The 19729-nt window shown below is 39.0% G+C and overlaps 8 protein-coding genes and 1 pseudogene across 8 annotated transcripts; 3 read left to right on the top strand and 6 right to left on the bottom strand.

Moving 5' to 3' along the window:
- Positions 1–2337: 2337 nt before the first annotated feature.
- Positions 2338–2912, bottom strand: LOC135685867 (histone H2B). The gene has a single exon (XM_065201960.2). It carries the CDS (start codon positions 2819–2821, stop codon positions 2414–2416), a length of 408 nt encoding a protein of 135 aa, XP_065058032.1. The 5' UTR covers positions 2822–2912; the 3' UTR covers positions 2338–2413.
- A 173-nt stretch (positions 2913–3085) lies between these two features.
- LOC135685869 (histone H2A) lies at positions 3086–3606 on the top strand. The gene has a single exon (XM_065201962.2). The coding sequence runs from the start codon at positions 3170–3172 to the stop codon at positions 3551–3553; it is 384 nt and encodes a 127-aa protein (XP_065058034.1). The 5' UTR covers positions 3086–3169; the 3' UTR covers positions 3554–3606.
- Positions 3607–4941: 1335 nt separating this feature from the next.
- Positions 4942–5408, bottom strand: LOC148959334 (histone H4). Its single transcript, XM_089110498.1, has one exon. It carries the CDS (start codon positions 5336–5338, stop codon positions 5027–5029), a length of 312 nt encoding a protein of 103 aa, XP_088966624.1. The 5' UTR covers positions 5339–5408; the 3' UTR covers positions 4942–5026.
- Positions 5409–5918: 510 nt separating this feature from the next.
- On the top strand, positions 5919–6886 carry LOC148959333 (histone H3). The gene has a single exon (XM_089110709.1). It carries the CDS (start codon positions 6024–6026, stop codon positions 6432–6434), a length of 411 nt encoding a protein of 136 aa, XP_088966835.1. The 5' UTR covers positions 5919–6023; the 3' UTR covers positions 6435–6886.
- Positions 6887–7294: 408 nt separating this feature from the next.
- On the bottom strand, positions 7295–8916 carry LOC148959332 (uncharacterized). Its single transcript, XM_089110708.1, has one exon. The coding sequence runs from the start codon at positions 8828–8830 to the stop codon at positions 8207–8209; it is 624 nt and encodes a 207-aa protein (XP_088966834.1). The 5' UTR covers positions 8831–8916; the 3' UTR covers positions 7295–8206.
- Positions 8917–11556: 2640 nt separating this feature from the next.
- LOC148959331 (histone H2B pseudogene) lies at positions 11557–12152 on the bottom strand (annotated as a pseudogene).
- A 151-nt stretch (positions 12153–12303) lies between these two features.
- LOC148959330 (histone H2A) lies at positions 12304–12825 on the top strand. The gene has a single exon (XM_089110671.1). The coding sequence runs from the start codon at positions 12389–12391 to the stop codon at positions 12770–12772; it is 384 nt and encodes a 127-aa protein (XP_088966797.1). The 5' UTR covers positions 12304–12388; the 3' UTR covers positions 12773–12825.
- A 1426-nt stretch (positions 12826–14251) lies between these two features.
- Positions 14252–14718, bottom strand: LOC148959329 (histone H4). The gene has a single exon (XM_089110768.1). It carries the CDS (start codon positions 14646–14648, stop codon positions 14337–14339), a length of 312 nt encoding a protein of 103 aa, XP_088966894.1. The 5' UTR covers positions 14649–14718; the 3' UTR covers positions 14252–14336.
- A 2076-nt stretch (positions 14719–16794) lies between these two features.
- LOC148959328 (uncharacterized) lies at positions 16795–17514 on the bottom strand. Its single transcript, XM_089110670.1, has one exon. The coding sequence runs from the start codon at positions 17431–17433 to the stop codon at positions 16810–16812; it is 624 nt and encodes a 207-aa protein (XP_088966796.1). The 5' UTR covers positions 17434–17514; the 3' UTR covers positions 16795–16809.
- Between the last annotated feature and the right edge of the window lie 2215 nt (positions 17515–19729).

Here is a 19729-nt window from a genome sequence, read left to right as displayed (position 1 = left end):
ACATGCAAGGGCAGGTTCAAAAGGTCCATTAATTGATCGAACCAGCAAATCGCCGTTACCTTTTGTGATGACTATAAAAACGCTTAAATTGGGCCGAATTTGACTGCAAGAAGCACAGCACAATTTTCCCTCAACAAGTTAAGTATTAATTTTTTACCCTTATGTTTGAAACATTGGGTAACGATGGAGGAAAAATTCCTATTCAAAAAGTTCCTTTAGAAAAGGAAGATGATTTATTTAAAGATTTAGTTTTCCGGCAATTTTTGTGTCAGTAATAAACTGTGAAAGCTCATGATGAAGGGCAGAGCGGGGGTGGGGGTAGGTAGAAAAACTGAAGAAAGAAGGCTTAGAAAATCTGCAAAGAAAACCAGACATCTTTTGAAATTTAGGACGAACAGACCCTATAATTAGCAAGAAGCAGCCTATTTATTACATTTTCTCTGGCTATACCAACTCTTACCGAGGTGATCAGCGTACACGTCAATATATGAGGGCTGCATGTAGCATGTTTTCAGAACGACCAGATTTGAAAGTGGCCAAAAGTACTTTGATTGAAGTAAGCTCGTAAAGAAAGATACATAATAGAAGAGAATTTTTAGAAAAGAAAGAGAATTTTTAGCATAATAGAAGCATTAATTGACATAGTAAAGGTACTTAGTGATGTGCCACAAGCAAGAGTATACTGTACTGACTTCTAGTCAAGTTAATACCCTGGAGAGGCAGGAGGGACAGAGGGGGCAAGTAGCGCCGTTGAATATTCACTCCTAAGAAAATTAAATAAAGTTTTGTAGATAAATGATGACCAGCTTTGCCATTCTCATTATGTTGATTTCCATTAGAAATACAAAATATGGAAAAATCTCCTTTTTGCTGTCGGTCATCGATTACGGCAAATTTTTTTTCAGAAGAGGATAATAAACTTCAAACAGACAATCGAAGTCTTGCAGCCAGCCCCTTCTATTTATAATTGCCATGATATTTATAAAACCAAAAATTTCGAATAATGACAAGGCGATTTAATATCAACTTGCATGGACCATTTTGTCAACAGTATGCCTATGTTTGGAAGAGCTTTTGATTGCAAAAAACCCCAGCTGTATGGGTCGATGCAATGTTTGTACAGATCCCCCCCCCCCCCCTGTCAGCCCCGCAGCCCTAACAATTATTCGATTATGGTAGTGGAAAAAATTTTTGCTGCCGCCTCTGGCCAAGGGTGTAAGTCGTTTTTGAGAGTACTGGTCTAGGGAACTGCCTTTGAAAGTAGGAATTCCATCCTGACAACAACCCATTTTTGTTGAAAATAAACTAGTAAATGAAACTAACCGACCTTTCACATTCCTGAGTTCAAACCAACAATACTGAGATATCTGCTAAATCGAACATTCATTGGTTTGGTATAAGCTTATGGCCGGACAAATTGAAACTTGAATAATTAGAATGAAAACTTCAAAACTTTATATTATATCTATAAACTTTATATATCTAATAGATGTGACAAAAGATACATAGCTTTTTGAGAAAATAGCTCTGTCTTTATTATTTTTACTTATAATATTTTCCATTTTTCATGCAAAATTTCTGAGGTAAAATTTAATAAACACCACATTAAAAAAGGACTAAATCAGAGATAACTATTGAAAGTCCACAATTGTAAAAAAACAAAGGAGAAAATTCATAATACATATTCAAAATAGAATGCATATTGAAAAGAAAACTTTCATAAACGCTCACCAGGAGTAATAAGCATTCACTGGCAGTGTTTTTAATATGGGCCTACTCGTTGGTGTAAGCCCGGGACAGGGGACTTGTGGGGGTATTCTAAATGTTATCGAAAAATGAGATATTTGGCAATTCGGATGGTGAAAAAAAAATTGCGAAAGGGATGTTTGGTTTATCTGAGTTTCGAATTTCCAATGAATAAATAGCATTTGCCATTGATTGGAATAATGCATTGAAAAAATATTGCAGCATGTTAGGCTGGGGGTTCATTCTATTTGGCGGGGCTTTCACCATATTGGAATCCAATGTGGGGGGTTTATTCGTGGCTATACTGTTCATGAAAAACCAAGAGCCAATGTTAACAAATGACTGTTGAATGTAGAATATTTTAAGAAAATGTTTCATATTTGATATTTTCAAAGAGATGTATTTTTTGAATGTTTACCTACAGAGTTGTTAACTTTTTAAATGTGATACTGGATGAGGGGATGCTGATGAAAATGAGACTCCAACATGCATTAGCCTAAATGTTTTTAAAACTGGATAACTCGGTTGAATAAAGAAGCACAATGCTTATCGTGTGTGTCAAAGGTTCGGGCAACGAGATTGGTAAATTTGGTAGCTTTTAAAAAAGCTGTTTGTTTTCTGGTTGTAGACGACAAGCGAGGATTGTCGTGTTCGTGCGTCCAGCAGTTTACTTGCTGCTTGTGTACTTGGTGACGGCTTTGGTGCCCTCGCTGACAGCATGCTTGGCAAGTTCACCGGGGAGGAGAAGCCTGACGGCAGTCTGGATTTCCCTCGAAGTGATCGTTGCCTTCTTGTTGTAGTGGGCGAGACGCGAGGCTTCTTGAGCAATCCTTTCGAAGATGTCGTTGACAAACGAGTTCATGATGCTCATGGCCTTGCTTGAAACGCCGGTATCGGGATGGACTTGCTTAAGTACCTTGTAGATGTAAATCGAGTAGCTCTCCTTGCGCTTTTTCGACCTCTTCTTATCTCCAGAGGCAGCCTTGCCCCCTTTCTTGCCAACTCCTGCTTTCTTCTCCCCCTTCTTGGCAACCTTTGGGGCCTGTTTTCCTCCTTTTGCTGGGGCGTCAGACATCTTGAAGAATGATTTTAAATTTGACTTTTCGAATTTCGAAAGGACCTTCGCTAGATAAAGCAGCAACACTGACTGTGACTAATCTAGTCTGTTGTTGGTTGGCGCCAATGCAAGTTTTTACTATATTTGTGGGCAACTGGGTCGATTAGCTCGAAGGCCATGTGACACACGTCGATTCGCTGTCTCGTGTTCGCTTATTGTTCGCGGTCGATAGCGGGGGTGTTGATTGGTAGATCTCGAGTAAATGCCCTTTACAAATCGACCACTTTGGCGGGCAATCAGGCAGTTGCGAACAAAGTTGTTCATTCTACGGCAAGGCTTCATTTCGTTTTTCAATTTGAGTTAAACATGTCTGGACGCGGAAAAGGTGGAAAAGCTAAGGCCAAGGCAAGGTCGAGGACATCCAGAGCTGGTCTTCAGTTCCCAGTCGGACGTATCCATAGATTGTTGAGAAAGGGAAACTACGCTGAACGAGTTGGATCGGGGGCTCCCGTCTATCTTGCAGCCGTACTCGAGTATCTCTCGGCAGAAATCTTGGAGTTGGCTGGCAATGCCGCCAGGGACAACAAGAAGTCAAGAATCATCCCTCGACACTTGCAGCTTGCAATCAGAAACGACGAGGAGCTGAACAAATTGCTGAGTGGAGTGACCATTGCTCAAGGTGGTGTCCTGCCCAACATTCAGGCAGTACTCTTACCAAAGAAGACCGAGCAGAAGGCTCCAAAATCATAAAGCCTGGCTGGCTAGTGTTGTTGGCTGGCTTTACCAGTTCGTCGAACGAAAAACGGTTTTTTTAAAAACCACCACGAAAACTAACTTGGTGTACCTACTTGTGACACACACGATACCTACCCACACCACACACTCTATATTGTTTATAGTATAGGCCCACTGCATTATGATGCTTTGAATTCATTCAAAGCTACTCACTGTTTAAGCAAGTAGTTTTAATCATTTTATCAATTAGTTTATGTTTCTTTTCGAGTGGTGGTAGGGGTACACTAGCATCTCAATTAATCATGCTCAACAGATGAGCACAAAGAAACCATACCAAACATTCAATAACAATAATCAAGCAGTCAATCAATTGAACCAGCAGCAAGTAATCAATCTAGGGTTGATTGGTCCTAAGAAGCTATCCTTAAACAGGCTATCCTTACACAGTTGAACCAAGATGCAAGCAACAATTGGTCAAGGTGGAACAACTGTTATTTAAGGGCAAATATTTATGGTTGAAAATGAAAATGAATAGACAGAAAAGGATTATTTTCTTCAATTGATCAAGGTGAAACAACTTTTATTTAAGGGCAAATAATTATGGTTGAAAATGAAAATGAATAGACAGAAAAGGAATTATTTTCTTCAATTGATCAAGGTGAAACAACTTTTATTTAAGGGCAAATAATTATGGTTGAAAATGAAAAAGAATAGACAGAAAAGGAATTATTTTCTTCAATTGATCAAGGTGAAACAACTTTTATTTAAGGGCAAATAATCAAAGTTGAAAATAAAATAGAATAGACAGAATTGGAATTCTTTTCTTGGCCTGTTGGTAATCTTCCTGGTTATATTTCTTGCTGATGGTCATTAAAACTGAATTGACCAAAGGGCTGGGCTATTTGTTGATGGTAGTAAGGTGAAGATGTATGAATCTTTTGCTTGGTTTTATAATGATGATAATGTATCTCATATGTCAACATTTGTCAATGATCCACAAACACAACAATTATGAGAGAGGGATATGCACATTACTACTGTGTGTCAAGTCAACGAGGGGTTTATCATTTATTTGTGTTCATGAAATGGAGATGTTTGGAGCCTACCTTTCTGGTGAGGACATCTTGTAGACTTATTATTATTAATTTGGAGATGAGTTTGTTGGCATGCTCTTTCAAAAATCAACTTGATTGAGCTAGCTGCATCAATAGCATTTTACAAAGTCCTATTATTATTTAGTAAACATATTCCTGTTGGAGTTCAGTGCATTTTTGTGCGACTTTACATTATACCGGTCGATTTATTTAGTGGGATATTAATTTATTGATTCAGTACATTCAATTATGACTCGCTGTTAATCGTGTGCTGTCACAAGGCTTAAAACATTGGGCAACTTTGGCATTTTTGGTAGCTTTTAAAAAAGCTGTTTGTGTTGTTGGTGAGGACGAGTCACTCCAGTTGTCTATCCTGTAAACAGGACGACGCAACTTAACCGCCAAATCCGTACAGTGTTCGACCCTGTCTCTTCAAAGCGTAGACGACATCCATGGCAGTGACAGTCTTTCGCTTGGCATGTTCTGTGTATGTGACTGCATCGCGAATGACGTTCTCGAGGAAAACCTTGAGAACACCTCGTGTCTCTTCGTAAATGAGGCCAGAGATTCTCTTTACTCCTCCACGACGAGCCAATCGGCGAATGGCTGGCTTGGTGATGCCTTGAATGTTGTCACGAAGAATCTTTCGATGACGTTTAGCACCTCCTTTGCCAAGACCCTTTCCTCCTTTTCCTCTTCCAGACATGATTGTTGAAAGTTGTGTTGTACGACAGCGAGCGACAATGCACGAGGCGACTGATTTCAATCTGACTCAACCGGCAAATACATACAGGAGCAACTGCGGACCTATTAGGAGCACTCTCTTTATACTGCCATCTTTCTTGATGGCGCCTTTACTGCATAAGCAAACTATGTCCTAGCAGAAAAGGCGAGGGAAGGTACACTTACAAGACAATTTGCCTCTTGAAATATGTCAATTCAGTGTTTTATTTGACTGACTGCCAAAGAGAACTGGAAAACAGCCACTAAAAACAAACATTATTTACGTAAACTCTTGCTATTGTTGCCATCAACCAGGATAACAAACCTCCCCAAGTCAAAGAGACAGGAATTTGCAATTGCTTGAATCCCTTTGAATTTGCTTTTTCTGCTTCCCTTTAGTTTTAAGAAATGGTATTATATTAATCTTGTTCAGAAGATGCAATTGCAGCTCGCTCGAAACTTGGGATAATAAAGCAGCCAATGGGCGATGCATTCTTTGTCATTTCGCTTCTCCCGGCATGTCACGTGGCTTGCTCAAACATTTCAAATTGACCTCAAATGGCGCCGATTCGCAGATTGATTCGTTGTTCCTAGCTGGAAGGTAGTACCGTCATCGCTCAGTCACCTTATTTCGTTCGCCCTTATTGAAATTTCTTCGTAGTGTCAAAATGGCTCGTACAAAGCAAACTGCAAGGAAATCAACTGGAGGAAAAGCTCCTCGCAAACAACTGGCCACCAAGGCTGCACGAAAGAGTGCCCCAGCAACTGGAGGTGTAAAGAAGCCACACAGATACAGGCCCGGAACAGTTGCTCTCAGAGAAATTCGTAGATACCAGAAGTCGACCGAGTTGTTGATCAGGAAACTGCCCTTCCAAAGACTCGTCCGAGAAATTGCCCAAGACTTCAAGACAGATCTGCGCTTTCAGAGCTCGGCGGTGATGGCCCTCCAAGAGGCATCTGAAGCTTACCTAGTTGGACTGTTTGAAGACACCAACTTGTGCGCCATTCATGCCAAACGTGTTACCATTATGCCAAAGGACATACAACTGGCCAGAAGGATTCGTGGAGAGAGAGCTTAATTCAACAAGCAAATTTCATCTTTGTCGATGAATTCTTTGAAAAAAACGGTTTTTTTAAAAACCACCATAGACACCAGAGATTATATTTCCCCAACCATAATACACACGACATGGTCGACTCAGATCAGTTCAGTTCATATCTACATGTACTTTTAAAACTAACATGTAATATTAAGTTACATTGGTACATGCAAATAAATTACATTAGTAGTTTACTTACAAATAATTTACATTTACAAATAATTTAATCTACTGGTAGTTACGTTGTCACAAACTACCAGTAGTTAGTTGGTCATGTACTCTGTAGAATGGGAAAAATGAATCACTTTTTCATAGTGCTAGACTGAATTCAAGAGCATACAATTTATATCATGTGCACAATATTTTCAATTTGTGCTAAGCCCACAATGTAATACATATGTATGTATTTAAAATGTTGAGGTCACAATAAATATGACATATCATTTACTCTATCTTATTCTGAATTTAAAAACCATTAGGAATTATTATACAACTGCTGGCAAATTTATTTCATGACAATCTTTTTAGTCACCAAATATAATATATGGTTTTTTCAGTCTTACCAAAATACCCCAATATATTGTGGGTTTGCCCCAAATGTTCAGCCACTGCAAGTGTCAGTATTGGATTTCAACATGTGTAAGGGAAAAACATTAGTTATAAAGTATCATTTGCTCATTTCCAGGCAATTTTTATTACAGTGTGCCAATCATAGAAATCTTAGCTACATCAACCATTAAATGTTTACATTGTATGACACACTCCTATACTCTCTACTTGATTCATATCACAATCAACCTGAAAATTTCAGCAATTTAGGGCACTGAACATATTGCTTGCATTCAAAAAATAAACTCTGATTGTAAAAGTAAGCTTTAAAATTTTCTTCAAAAGCAACCCAACAGGTAACCACAAGCTGGCTTCACAAGAATAGACTAAATCTCCAATCAACATGCTTATGATTAAGGTCATTACCCATCAAGAACCCCTTCTGTCTAACAATTCTTGATATAAGTTTGGCTGCAAAGAGGGCAATTGTTATTTCAGTTTTAATTTCTCTAGACAGTGTAAGATAAGATGATAAATTCGATTTCTGCTAACCTACATGATACTGTGTACTTGCAATTTTGTTCTCAATATAATTTACTAATAATGAGATGATGAATCCTTAGATCTACTTTGTAAATATTGAAGCTTGCATACTTCATCACCAAAAATATTTGATATATTCATGTGTTGTCTTTATTCTTTTTTATGCTGATCATAGTCACATAGCACATCAAGGACCTATACTGTCAAACTAGTCTTGAAATTTCTTTGGATGTAAACTGGCAATTGTTATTACAATTGGCATTCTTAAAAGCTACTAATAATACTGTAAAAATATGAGTTGCTCCAGACTTTGCAGAAAAAATGTGTATCTTCTGCTAATTTTATGATAGTGTACAGTGGCAATTGTGCTTTCAAAATAGTTTACTATGCACATAACTTTAGCTGAAATGATAAATCCTGCTACCTATTTTGTAAATCATTTTGATGAAGGTACATCATAAAGAAAAAAGTGACAAATGCAGGTGACTGTGGGCCCACCAGCCTTGAAAACTCTACATTTAATTTCATGATATCAATGCAGCCGTCAAGGCTAATCAAGAACCGATGACCGACTTTTTGGTAGCTTTTAAAAAAGCTGTTTGTTTATATGGTAAACCAGGTGGTAAGTGGGAATCATGGCCCTCCTCCACTGATGCCATCTACTTCTTTGATTTTGCAGCCTTTACTTTCTTCCCAGCCGGTGACTTTGCTGTCTTTTTGCTGGCAGCCTTTTTGGGTTTGCTCTTACCAGCAGCTGATGCCTTCTTACCAGCAGCTACTTTAGGCTTCTTTGCCACTTTGGCCTTGGGCTTCTTTGGTGACTTATTGGCTCCGCTGGCTTTCTTTGGTGTCGAGGCCTTCTTTTTTGCAGGGCTTTTCTTGACTGAAGTTGCAGCCTTCTTAGCAGTAGCCTTTTTCGCCGCTGCTGGCTTTTTCGCAACCTTCTTTGCTGCTGCTGGCTTTTTCACTGCTGCAGGCTTCTTGGCAGCGGCAGGCAGCTTGAACGAACCTGAAGCCCCTACCCCTTTCGTTTGGATGAGAGAGCCAGAAGCGACCAGTTTTTTCAAGGAGGCTTTCAGGTTTCTCTTCAGAGCGCTCTCATCACCGAGACCTTTGTAATTAGATTGTAAATACTTGGCAATTTTCTGTCGCGATGACCCATTTCGCTCCTTCAGGATTCTGATTGCTTCCGCGATCATGTCCTTATACGCAGGATGTGCGGCAGGCTTCTTGGGCGCTGCTGTCTTCTTCGCCTTCTTTGGTGATGTAGCAGACGAATCCATATCACTTTCGAACTAGTGCTCCAACAATAAAATGGTGTGCGACCTTCACAAAGATTCAAATTCAAAACAGCCTACCTTCCGTACGAACCTTTAAAGCACTTGCAGTTAGGCGCCAAAACACACGTGACCATCAAAATATTAGGCCAACATGGCTGTCAATTTTGTGCTTCTTGTCAAAACCTATTTGCCCGTCTACACCTAGCCGTGGCAAATACGATCTTGGCCGCATTCAAATCAGCAATATTATGGTATTTAGTTTCATTATTATTCTTTGCCAAGGAGACTTTGGTGCCTATTGCAGCAAAATATTCGATATCAACTTGTATAGCTCAACATGCCATCAAACATTGTTTGATTATTTTCTTTTCCAGTCGTCATAAAACCTCCCAGTACACATGCAAGGGCAGGTTCAAAAGGTCCATTAATTGATCGAACCAGCAAATCGCCGTTACCTTTTGTGATGACTATAAAAACGCTTAAATTGGGCCGAATTTGACTGCAAGAAGCACAGCACAATTTTCCCTCAACAAGTTAAGTATTAATTTTTTACCCTTATGTTTGAAACATTGGGTAACGATGGAGGAAAAATTCCTATTCAAAAAGTTCCTTTAGAAAAGGAAGATGATTTATTTAAAGATTTAGTTTTCCGGCAATTTTTGTGTCAGTAATAAACTGTGAAAGCTCATGATGAAGGGCAGAGCGGGGGTGGGGGTAGGTAGAAAAACTGAAGAAAGAAGGCTTAGAAAATCTGCAAAGAAAACCAGACATCTTTTGAAATTTAGGACGAACAGACTCTATAATTAGCAAGAAGCAGCCTATTTATTACATTTTCTCTGGCTATACCAACTCTTACCGAGGTGATCAGCGTACACGTCAATATATGAGGGCTGCATGTAGCATGTTTTCAGAACGACCAGATTTGAAAGTGGCCAAAAGTACTTTGATTGAAGTAAGCTCGTAAAGAAAGATACATAATAGAAGAGAATTTTTAGAAAAGAAAGAGAATTTTTAGCATAATAGAAGCATTAATTGACATAGTAAAGGTACTTAGTGATGTGCCACAAGCAAGAGTATACTGTACTGACTTCTAGTCAAGTTAATACCCTGGAGAGGCAGGAGGGACAGAGGGGGCAAGTAGCGCCGTTGAATATTCACTCCTAAGAAAATTAAATAAAGTTTTGTAGATAAATGATGACCAGCTTTGCCATTCTCATTATGTTGATTTCCATTAGAAATACAAAATATGGAAAAATCTCCTTTTTGCTGTCGGTCATCGATTACGGCAAATTTTTTTTCAGAAGAGGATAATAAACTTCAAACAGACAATCGAAGTCTTGCAGCCAGCCCCTTCTATTTATAATTGCCATGATATTAATAAAACCAAAAATTTCGAATAATGACAAGGCGATTTAATATCAACTTGCATGGACAATTTTGTCAACAGTATGCCTATGTTTGGAAGAGCTTTTGATTGCAAAAAACCCCAGCTGTATGGGTCGATGCAATGTTTGTACAGATCCCCCCCCCCCTGTCAGCCCCGCAGCCCTAACAATTATTCGATTATGGTAGTGGAAAAAATTTTTGCTGCCGCCTCTGGCCAAGGGTGTAAGTCGTTTTTGAGAGTACTGGTCTAGGGAACTGCCTTTGAAAGTAGGAATTCCATCCTGACAACAACCCATTTTTGTTGAAAATAAACTAGTAAATGAAACTAACCGACCTTTCACATTCCTGAGTTCAAACCAACAATACTGAGATATCTGCTAAATCGAACATTCATTGGTTTGGTATAAGCTTATGGCCGGACAAATTGAAACTTGAATAATTAGAATGAAAACTTCAAAACTTTATATTATATCTATAAACTTTATATATCTAATAGATGTGACAAAAGATACATAGCTTTTTGAGAAAATAGCTCTGTCTTTATTATTTTTACTTATAATATTTTCCATTTTTCATGCAAAATTTCTGAGGTAAAATTTAATAAACACCACATTAAAAAAGGACTAAATCAGAGATAACTATTGAAAGTCCACAATTGTAAAAAAACAAAGGAGAAAATTCATAATACATATTCAAAATAGAATGCATATTGAAAAGAAAACTTTCATAAACGCTCACCAGGAGTAATAAGCATTCACTGGCAGTGTTTTTAATATGGGCCTACTCGTTGGTGTAAGCCCGGGACAGGGGACTTGTGGGGTATTCTAAATGTTATCGAAAAATGAGATATTTGGCAATTCGGATGGTGAAAAAAAAATTGCGAAAGGGATGTTTGGTTTATCTGAGTTTCGAATTTCCAATGAATAAATAGCATTTGCCATTGATTGGAATAATGCATTGAAAAAATATTGCAGCATGTTAGGCTGGGGGTTCATTCTATTTGGCGGGGCTTTCACCATATTGGAATCCAATGTGGGGGGTTTATTCGTGGCTTTACTGTTCATGAAAAACCAAGAGCCAATGTTAACAAATGACTGTTGAATGTAGAATATTTTAAGAAAATGTTTCATATTTGATATTTTCAAAGAGATGTATTTTTTGAATGTTTACCTACAGAGTTGTTAACTTTTTAAATGTGATACTGGATGAGGGGATGCTGATGAAAATGAGACTCCAACATGCATTAGCCTAAATGTTTTTAAAACTGGATAACTCGGTTGAATAAAGAAGCACAATGCTTATCGTGTGTGTCAAAGGTTCGGGCAACGAGATTGGTAAATTTGGTAGCTTTTAAAAAAGCTGTTTGTTTTCTGGTTGTAGACGACAAGCGAGGATTGTCGTGTTCGTGCGTCCAGCAGTTTACTTGCTGCTTGTGTACTTGGTGACGGCTTTGGTGCCCTCGCTGACAGCATGCTTGGCAAGTTCACCGGGGAGGAGAAGCCTGACGGCAGTCTGGATTTCCCTCGAAGTGATCGTTGCCTTCTTGTTGTAGTGGGCGAGACGCGAGGCTTCTTGAGCAATCCTTTCGAAGATGTCGTTGACAAACGAGTTCATGATGCTCATGGCCTTGCTTGAAACGCCGGTATCGGGATGGACTTGCTTAAGTACCTTGTAGATGTAAATCGAGTAGCTCTCCTTGCGCTTTTTCGACCTCTTCTTATCTCCAGAGGCAGCCTTGCCCCCTTTCTTGCCAACTCCTGCTTTCTTCTCCCCCTTCTTGGCAACCTTTGGGGCCTGTTTTCCTCCTTTTGCTGGGGCGTCAGACATCTTGAAGAATGATTTTAAATTTGACTTTTCGAATTTCGAAAGGACCTTCGCTAGATAAAGCAGCAACACTGACTGTGACTGATCTAGTCTGTTGTTGGTTGGCGCCAATGCAAGTTTTTACTATATTTGTGGGCAACTGGGTCGATTAGCTCGAAGGCCATGTGACACACGTCGATTCGCTGTCTCGTGTTCGCTTATTGTTCGCGGTCGATAGCGGGGGTGTTGATTGGTAGATCTCGAGTAAATGCCCTTTACAAATCGACCACTTTGGCGGGCAATCAGGCAGTTGCGAACAAAGTTGTTCATTCTACGGCAAGGCTTCATTTCGTTTTTCAATTTGAGTTAAACATGTCTGGACGCGGAAAAGGTGGAAAAGCTAAGGCCAAGGCAAGGTCGAGGACATCCAGAGCTGGTCTTCAGTTCCCAGTCGGACGTATCCATAGATTGTTGAGAAAGGGAAACTACGCTGAACGAGTTGGATCGGGGGCTCCCGTCTATCTTGCAGCCGTACTCGAGTATCTCTCGGCAGAAATCTTGGAGTTGGCTGGCAATGCCGCCAGGGACAACAAGAAGTCAAGAATCATCCCTCGACACTTGCAGCTTGCAATCAGAAACGACGAGGAGCTGAACAAATTGCTGAGTGGAGTGACCATTGCTCAAGGTGGTGTCCTGCCCAACATTCAGGCAGTACTCTTACCAAAGAAGACCGAGCAGAAGGCTCCAAAATCATAAAGCCTGGCTGGCTAGTGTTGTTGGCTGGCTTTACCAGTTCGTCGAACGAAAAACGGTTTTTTTAAAAACCACCACGAAAACTAACTTGGTGTACCTACTTGTGACACACACGATACCTACCCACACCACACACTCTATATTGTTTATAGTATAGGCCCACTGCATTATGATGCTTTGAATTCATTCAAAGCTACTCACTGTTTAAGCAAGTAGTTTTAATCATTTTATCAATTAGTTTATGTTTCTTTTCGAGTGGTGGTAGGGGTACACTAGCATCTCAATTAATCATGCTCAACAGATGAGCACAAAGAAACCATACCAAACATTCAATAACAATAATCAAGCAGTCAATCAATTGAACCAGCAGCAAGTAATCAATCTAGGGTTGATTGGTCCTAAGAAGCTATCCTTAAACAGGCTATCCTTACACAGTTGAACCAAGATGCAAGCAACAATTGATCAAGGTGAAACAACTTTTATTTAAGGGCAAATAATTATGGTTGAATATGAAAAAAGAATAGACAGAAAAGGAATTCTTTTCTTCAATTGATCAAGGTGGAACAACTGTTATTCAAGGGCAAATATTTATGGTTGAAAATGAAAATGAATAGACAGAAAAGGATTATTTTCTTCAATTGATCAAGGTGAAACAACTTTTATTTAAGGGCAAATAATTATGGTTGAAAATGAAAATGAATAGACAGAAAAGGAATTATTTTCTTCAATTGATCAAGGTGAAACAACTTTTATTTAAGGGCAAATAATTATGGTTGAAAATGAAAAAGAATAGACAGAAAAGGAATTATTTTCTTCAATTGATCAAGGTGAAACAACTTTTATTTAAGGGCAAATAATCAAAGTTGAAAATAAAATAGAATAGACAGAATTGGAATTCTTTTCTTGGCCTGTTGGTAATCTTCCTGGTTATATTTCTTGCTGATGGTCATTAAAACTGAATTGACCAAAGGGCTGGGCTATTTGTTGATGGTAGTAAGGTGAAGATGTATGAATCTTTTGCTTGGTTTTATAATGATGATAATGTATCTCATATGTCAACATTTGTCAATGATCCACAAACACAACAATTATGAGAGAGGGATATGCACATTACTACTGTGTGTCAAGTCAACGAGGGGTTTATCATTTATTTGTGTTCATGAAATGGAGATGTTTGGAGCCTACCTTTCTGGTGAGGACATCTTGTAGACTTATTATTATTAATTTGGAGATGAGTTTGTTGGCATGCTCTTTCAAAAATCAACTTGATTGAGCTAGCTGCATCAATAGCATTTTACAAAGTCCTATTATTATTTAGTAAACATATTCCTGTTGGAGTTCAGTGCATTTTTGTGCGACTTTACATTATACCGGTCGATTTATTTAGTGGGATATTAATTTATTGATTCAGTACATTCAATTATGACTCGCTGTTAATCGTGTGCTGTCACAAGGCTTAAAACATTGGGCAACTTTGGCATTTTTGGTAGCTTTTAAAAAAGCTGTTTGTGTTGTTGGTGAGGACGAGTCACTCCAGTTGTCTATCCTGTAAACAGGACGACGCAACTTAACCGCCAAATCCGTACAGTGTTCGACCCTGTCTCTTCAAAGCGTAGACGACATCCATGGCAGTGACAGTCTTTCGCTTGGCATGTTCTGTGTATGTGACTGCATCGCGAATGACGTTCTCGAGGAAAACCTTGAGAACACCTCGTGTCTCTTCGTAAATGAGGCCAGAGATTCTCTTTACTCCTCCACGACGAGCCAATCGGCGAATGGCTGGCTTGGTGATGCCTTGAATGTTGTCACGAAGAATCTTTCGATGACGTTTAGCACCTCCTTTGCCAAGACCCTTTCCTCCTTTTCCTCTTCCAGACATGATTGTTGAAAGTTGTGTTGTACGACAGCGAGCGACAATGCACGAGGCGACTGATTTCAATCTGACTCAACCGGCAAATACATACAGGAGCAACTGCGGACCTATTAGGAGCACTCTCTTTATACTGCCATCTTTCTTGATGGCGCCTTTACTGCATAAGCAAACTATGTCCTAGCAGAAAAGGCGAGGGAAGGTACACTTACAAGACAATTTGCCTCTTGAAATATGTCAATTCAGTGTTTTATTTGACTGACTGCCAAAGAGAACTGGAAAACAGCCACTAAAAACAAACATTATTTACGTAAACTCTTGCTATTGTTGCCATCAACCAGGATAACAAACCTCCCCAAGTCAAAGAGACAGGAATTTGCAATTGCTTGAATCCCTTTGAATTTGCTTTTTCTGCTTCCCTTTAGTTTTAAGAAATGGTATTAATCTTGTTCAGAAGATGCAATTGCAGCTCGCTCGAAACTTGGGATAATAAAGCAGCCAATGGGCGATGCATTCTTTGTCATTTCGCTTCTCCCGGCATGTCACGTGGCTTGCTCAAACATTTCAAATTGACCTCAAATGGCGCCGATTCGCAGATTGATTCGTTGTTCCTAGCTGGAAGGTAGTACCGTCATCGCTCAGTCACCTTATTTCGTTCGCCCTTATTGAAATTTCTTCGTAGTGTCAAAATGGCTCGTACAAAGCAAACTGCAAGGAAATCAACTGGAGGAAAAGCTCCTCGCAAACAACTGGCCACCAAGGCTGCACGAAAGAGTGCCCCAGCAACTGGAGGTGTATAGAAGCAACACAGATACATGCCCGGAACAGTTGCTCTGAAGGTCACAATAAATATGACATATCATTTACTCTATCTTATTCTGAATTTAAAAACCATTAGGAATTATTATACAACTGCTGGCAAATTTATTTCATGACAATCTTTTTAGTCACCAAATATAATATATGGTTTTTTCAGTCTTACCAAAATACCCCAATATATTGTGGGTTTGCCCCAAATGTTCAGCCACTGCAAGTGTCAGTATTGGATTTCAACATGTGTAAGGGAAAAACATTAGTTATAAAGTATCATTTGCTCATTTCCAGGCAATTTTTATTACAGTGTGCCAATCATAGAAATCTTAGCTACATCAACCATTAAATGTTTACATTGTATGACACACTCCTATACTCTCTACTTGATTCATATCACAATCAACCTGAAAATTTCAGCAATTTAGGGCACTGAACATATTGCTTGCATTCAAAAAATAAACTCTGATTGTAAAAGTAAGCTTTAAAATTTTCTTCAAAAGCAACCCAACAGGTAACCACAAGCTGGCTTCACAAGAATAGACTAAATCTCCAATCAACATGCTTATGATTAAGGTCATTACCCATCAAGAACCCCTTCTGTCTAACAATTCTTGATATAAGTTTGGCTGCAAAGAGGGCAATTGTTATTTCAGTTTTAATTTCTCTAGACAGTGTAAGATAAGATGATAAATTCGATTTCTGCTAACCTACATGATACTGTGTACTTGCAATTTTGTTCTCAATATAATTTACTAATAATGAGATGATGAATCCTTAGATCTACTTTGTAAATATTGAAGCTTGCATACTTCATCACCAAAAATATTTGATATATTCATGTGTTGTCTTTATTCTTTTTTATGCTGATCATAGTCACATAGCACATCAAGGACCTATACTGTCAAACTAGTCTTGAAATTTCTTTGGATGTAAACTGGCAATTGTTATTACAATTGGCATTCTTAAAAGCTACTAATAATACTGTAAAAATATGAGTTGCTCCAGACTTTGCAGAAAAAATGTGTATCTTCTGCTAATTTTATGATAGTGTACAGTGGCAATTGTGCTTTCAAAATAGTTTACTATGCACATAACTTTAGCTGAAATGATAAATCCTGCTACCTATTTTGTAAATCATTTTGATGAAGGTACATCATAAAGAAAAAAGTGACAAATGCAGGTGACTGTGGGCCCACCAGCCTTGAAAACTCTACATTTAATTTCATGATATCAATGCAGCCGTCAAGGCTAATCAAGAACCGATGACCGACTTTTTGGTAGCTTTTAAAAAAGCTGTTTGTTTATATGGTAAACCAGGTGGTAAGTGGGAATCATGGCCCTCCTCCACTGATGCCATCTACTTCTTCGACTTTGCAGCCTTTACTTTCTTCCCAGCCGGTGACTTTGCTGTCTTTTTGCTGGCAGCCTTTTTGGGTTTGCTCTTACCAGCAGCTGATGCCTTCTTACCAGCAGCTACTTTAGGCTTCTTTGCCACTTTGGCCTTGGGCTTCTTTGGTGACTTATTGGCTCCGCTGGCTTTCTTTGGTGTCGAGGCCTTCTTTTTTGCAGGGCTTTTCTTGACTGAAGTTGCAGCCTTCTTAGCAGTAGCCTTTTTCGCCGCTGCTGGCTTTTTCGCAACCTTCTTTGCTGCTGCTGGCTTTTTCACTGCTGCAGGCTTCTTGGCAGCGGCAGGCAGCTTGAACGAACCTGAAGCCCCTACCCCTTTCGTTTGGATGAGAGAGCCAGAAGCGACCAGTTTTTTCAAGGAGGCTTTCAGGTTTCTCTTCAGAGCGCTCTCATCACCGAGACCTTTGTAATTAGATTGTAAATACTTGGCAATTTTCTGTCGCGATGACCCATTTCGCTCCTTCAGAATTCTGATTGCTTCCGCGATCATGTCCTTATACGCAGGATGTGCGGCAGGCTTCTTGGGCGCTGCTGTCTTCTTCGCTTTCTTTGGTGATGTAGCAGACGAATCCATATCACTTTCGAACTAGTGCTCCAACAATAAAATGGTGTGCGACCTTCACAAAGATTCAAATTCAAAACAGCCTACCTTCCGTACGAACCTTTAAAGCACTTGCAGTTAGGCGCCAAAACACACGTGACCTTCAAAATATTAGGCCAACATGGCTGTCAATTTTGTGCTTCTTGTCAAAACCTATTTGCCCGTCTACACCTAGCCGTGGCAAATACGATCTTGGCCGCATTCAAATCAGCAATATTATGGTATTTAGTTTCATTATTATTCTTTGCCAAGGAGACTTTGGTGCCTATTGCAGCAAAATATTCGATATCAACTTGAATAGCTCAACATGCCATCAAACATTGTTTGATTATTTTCTTTTCCAATCGTCATAAAACCTCCCAGTACACATGCAAGGGCAGGTTTAAAAGGTCCATTAATTGATCGAACCAGCAAATCGCAGTTAACTTTTGTGATGACTATAAAAACGCTTTAATTGGGCCGAATTTGACTGCAAGAAGCACAGCACAATTTTCCCTCAACAAGTTGTTAAGTATTATTTTTTTACCCTTATGTTTGAAACATTGGGTAACGATAGAGGAAAAATTCCTATTCAAAAAGTTCCTTTAGAAAAGCAAGACGATTTATTTAAAGATTTAGTTTTCCGGCAATATTTGTGTCAGTAATAAACTGTGAAAGCTCACGATGAAAGGCAGAGCGGGGGTGGGGGTAGGTAGAAAAACTGAAGAAAGAAGGCTTAGAAAATCTGCAAAGAAAACCAGACATCTTTTGAAATTTAGGACGAACAGACTCTATAATTAGCAAGAAGCAGCCTATTTATTACATTTTCTCTGGCTATACCAACTCTTACCGAGGTGATCAGCGTACACGTCAATATATGAGGGCTGCATGTAGCATGTTTTCAGAACGACCAGATTTGAAAGTGGCCAAAAGTACTTTGATTGAAGTAAGCTCGTAAAGAAAGATACATAATAGAAGAGAATTTTTAGAAAAGAAAGAGAATTTTTAGCATAATAGAAGCATTAATTGACATAGTAAAGGTACTTAGTGATGTGCCACAAGCAAGAGTATACTGTACTGACTTCTAGTCAAGTTAATACCCTGGAGAGGCAGGAGGGACAGAGGGGGCAAGTAGCGCCGTTGAATATTCACTCCTAAGAAAATCAACACACCACTCCCTACTACTCGAAAAACCTCCCTAGGGTATAAAAAAGGGGGTGGGGGGAGTGGTGTGAACCCGCAACTGTCTTTGTGCTGTCACAAGAGAAGTGGACCCTATTATAAACCGTGTATCAGAGAGTGTTTATTTTATTCCCAAAAAGTCCTCTCCCCCCTCCCTATTAGCCCCTCCCCCCACCCCTACCCCTCATTCACCCCTCCAACAACCAATGTGCACCCCTACCCCAATCAGGAAGTAGGATTAATGAATGCCCCCTTGCAATGAGAACCCTAGAAGAACCCGCTATCTGCCTGTAAAATGGGCCTAATGTAAACAAATGGGCCTAAATGTATAGGAAAACCCTGTAGGAAATGTACCCTCTTACTCCAGATAGTAGGCAGAAGGATCGAAATTTACTTCCGTTTGTTTCCAATCATAAAAATACCTGCTATTTGCCTATTAAAGTGAGCTAAAGTAAACAAAGAAGCAAATGGGCCTAAATGTATATGAAAATCCTATAACAAATGCACTATATACTGTATATACTATATACTGTATAGGAACTTTAAAGTGGCTATATAGGACACAGTACTGAAAAGTGCCAAAACTTCAGCCGGTCATAGTGACATCATTACTAGGTGATACCTCATAACCAATACCACCAATCGATTTGTCTTGACGTCCCTATCAAAAACTCTAACAATGAGATGTTGCCCCACCTAATCTGGCTCAGACTGTTTCTATAATATATAAATAAATGTTCAAAAGTCATACAAACAAAATTGTAGTGAATGACAGTACTGCTGCCCCTGCCCCTGAAACAGTTTTTGTAGTAAACCTTTATTAATAATCATTAAGGGAAATATGAAATATCCTACAATCTTAAAATATTGATAGTTATATTATCAATGTTTGCCACATCACTGCAATGTCCAAATTGAAAGAATAAGTTCCAAGAAAATAATTATAGTTTGTCTCTTTCAGTTGAAAATCATGAACAAATTCACTTAAATTTGTATTGAAATACATATCAGAATATCAATGTGGACAAATTCTTCTACTATGTATGAATATGTATCAATAAAACAATACTCAAAACTGAATTGAAATCAAATTTTCTGGCCAACTGAC

The sequence above is a fragment of the Rhopilema esculentum genome, chromosome 10 (genome assembly GCF_057945365.1).
Source record: "Rhopilema esculentum isolate cy_ngs chromosome 10, ASM5794536v1, whole genome shotgun sequence".
In the NCBI taxonomy this organism is placed as follows: domain Eukaryota; kingdom Metazoa; phylum Cnidaria; class Scyphozoa; order Rhizostomeae; family Rhizostomatidae; genus Rhopilema; species Rhopilema esculentum.
Note: the sequence above shows the minus strand (reverse complement) of the source record. Positions and strands in the feature narration are given on the sequence as shown.

What these genes read in the sequence shown, in the direction of transcription:
- LOC135685867 (XM_065201960.2), bottom strand. Translation starts at nt 2,821, where the DNA reads ATGTCTGACGCCCCAGCAAAAGGAGGAAAACAGGCCCCAAAGGTTGCC.
- LOC135685869 (XM_065201962.2), top strand. Translation starts at nt 3,170, where the DNA reads ATGTCTGGACGCGGAAAAGGTGGAAAAGCTAAGGCCAAGGCAAGGTCG.
- LOC148959334 (XM_089110498.1), bottom strand. Translation starts at nt 5,338, where the DNA reads ATGTCTGGAAGAGGAAAAGGAGGAAAGGGTCTTGGCAAAGGAGGTGCT.
- LOC148959333 (XM_089110709.1), top strand. Translation starts at nt 6,024, where the DNA reads ATGGCTCGTACAAAGCAAACTGCAAGGAAATCAACTGGAGGAAAAGCT.
- LOC148959332 (XM_089110708.1), bottom strand. Translation starts at nt 8,830, where the DNA reads ATGGATTCGTCTGCTACATCACCAAAGAAGGCGAAGAAGACAGCAGCG.
- LOC148959330 (XM_089110671.1), top strand. Translation starts at nt 12,389, where the DNA reads ATGTCTGGACGCGGAAAAGGTGGAAAAGCTAAGGCCAAGGCAAGGTCG.
- LOC148959329 (XM_089110768.1), bottom strand. Translation starts at nt 14,648, where the DNA reads ATGTCTGGAAGAGGAAAAGGAGGAAAGGGTCTTGGCAAAGGAGGTGCT.
- LOC148959328 (XM_089110670.1), bottom strand. Translation starts at nt 17,433, where the DNA reads ATGGATTCGTCTGCTACATCACCAAAGAAAGCGAAGAAGACAGCAGCG.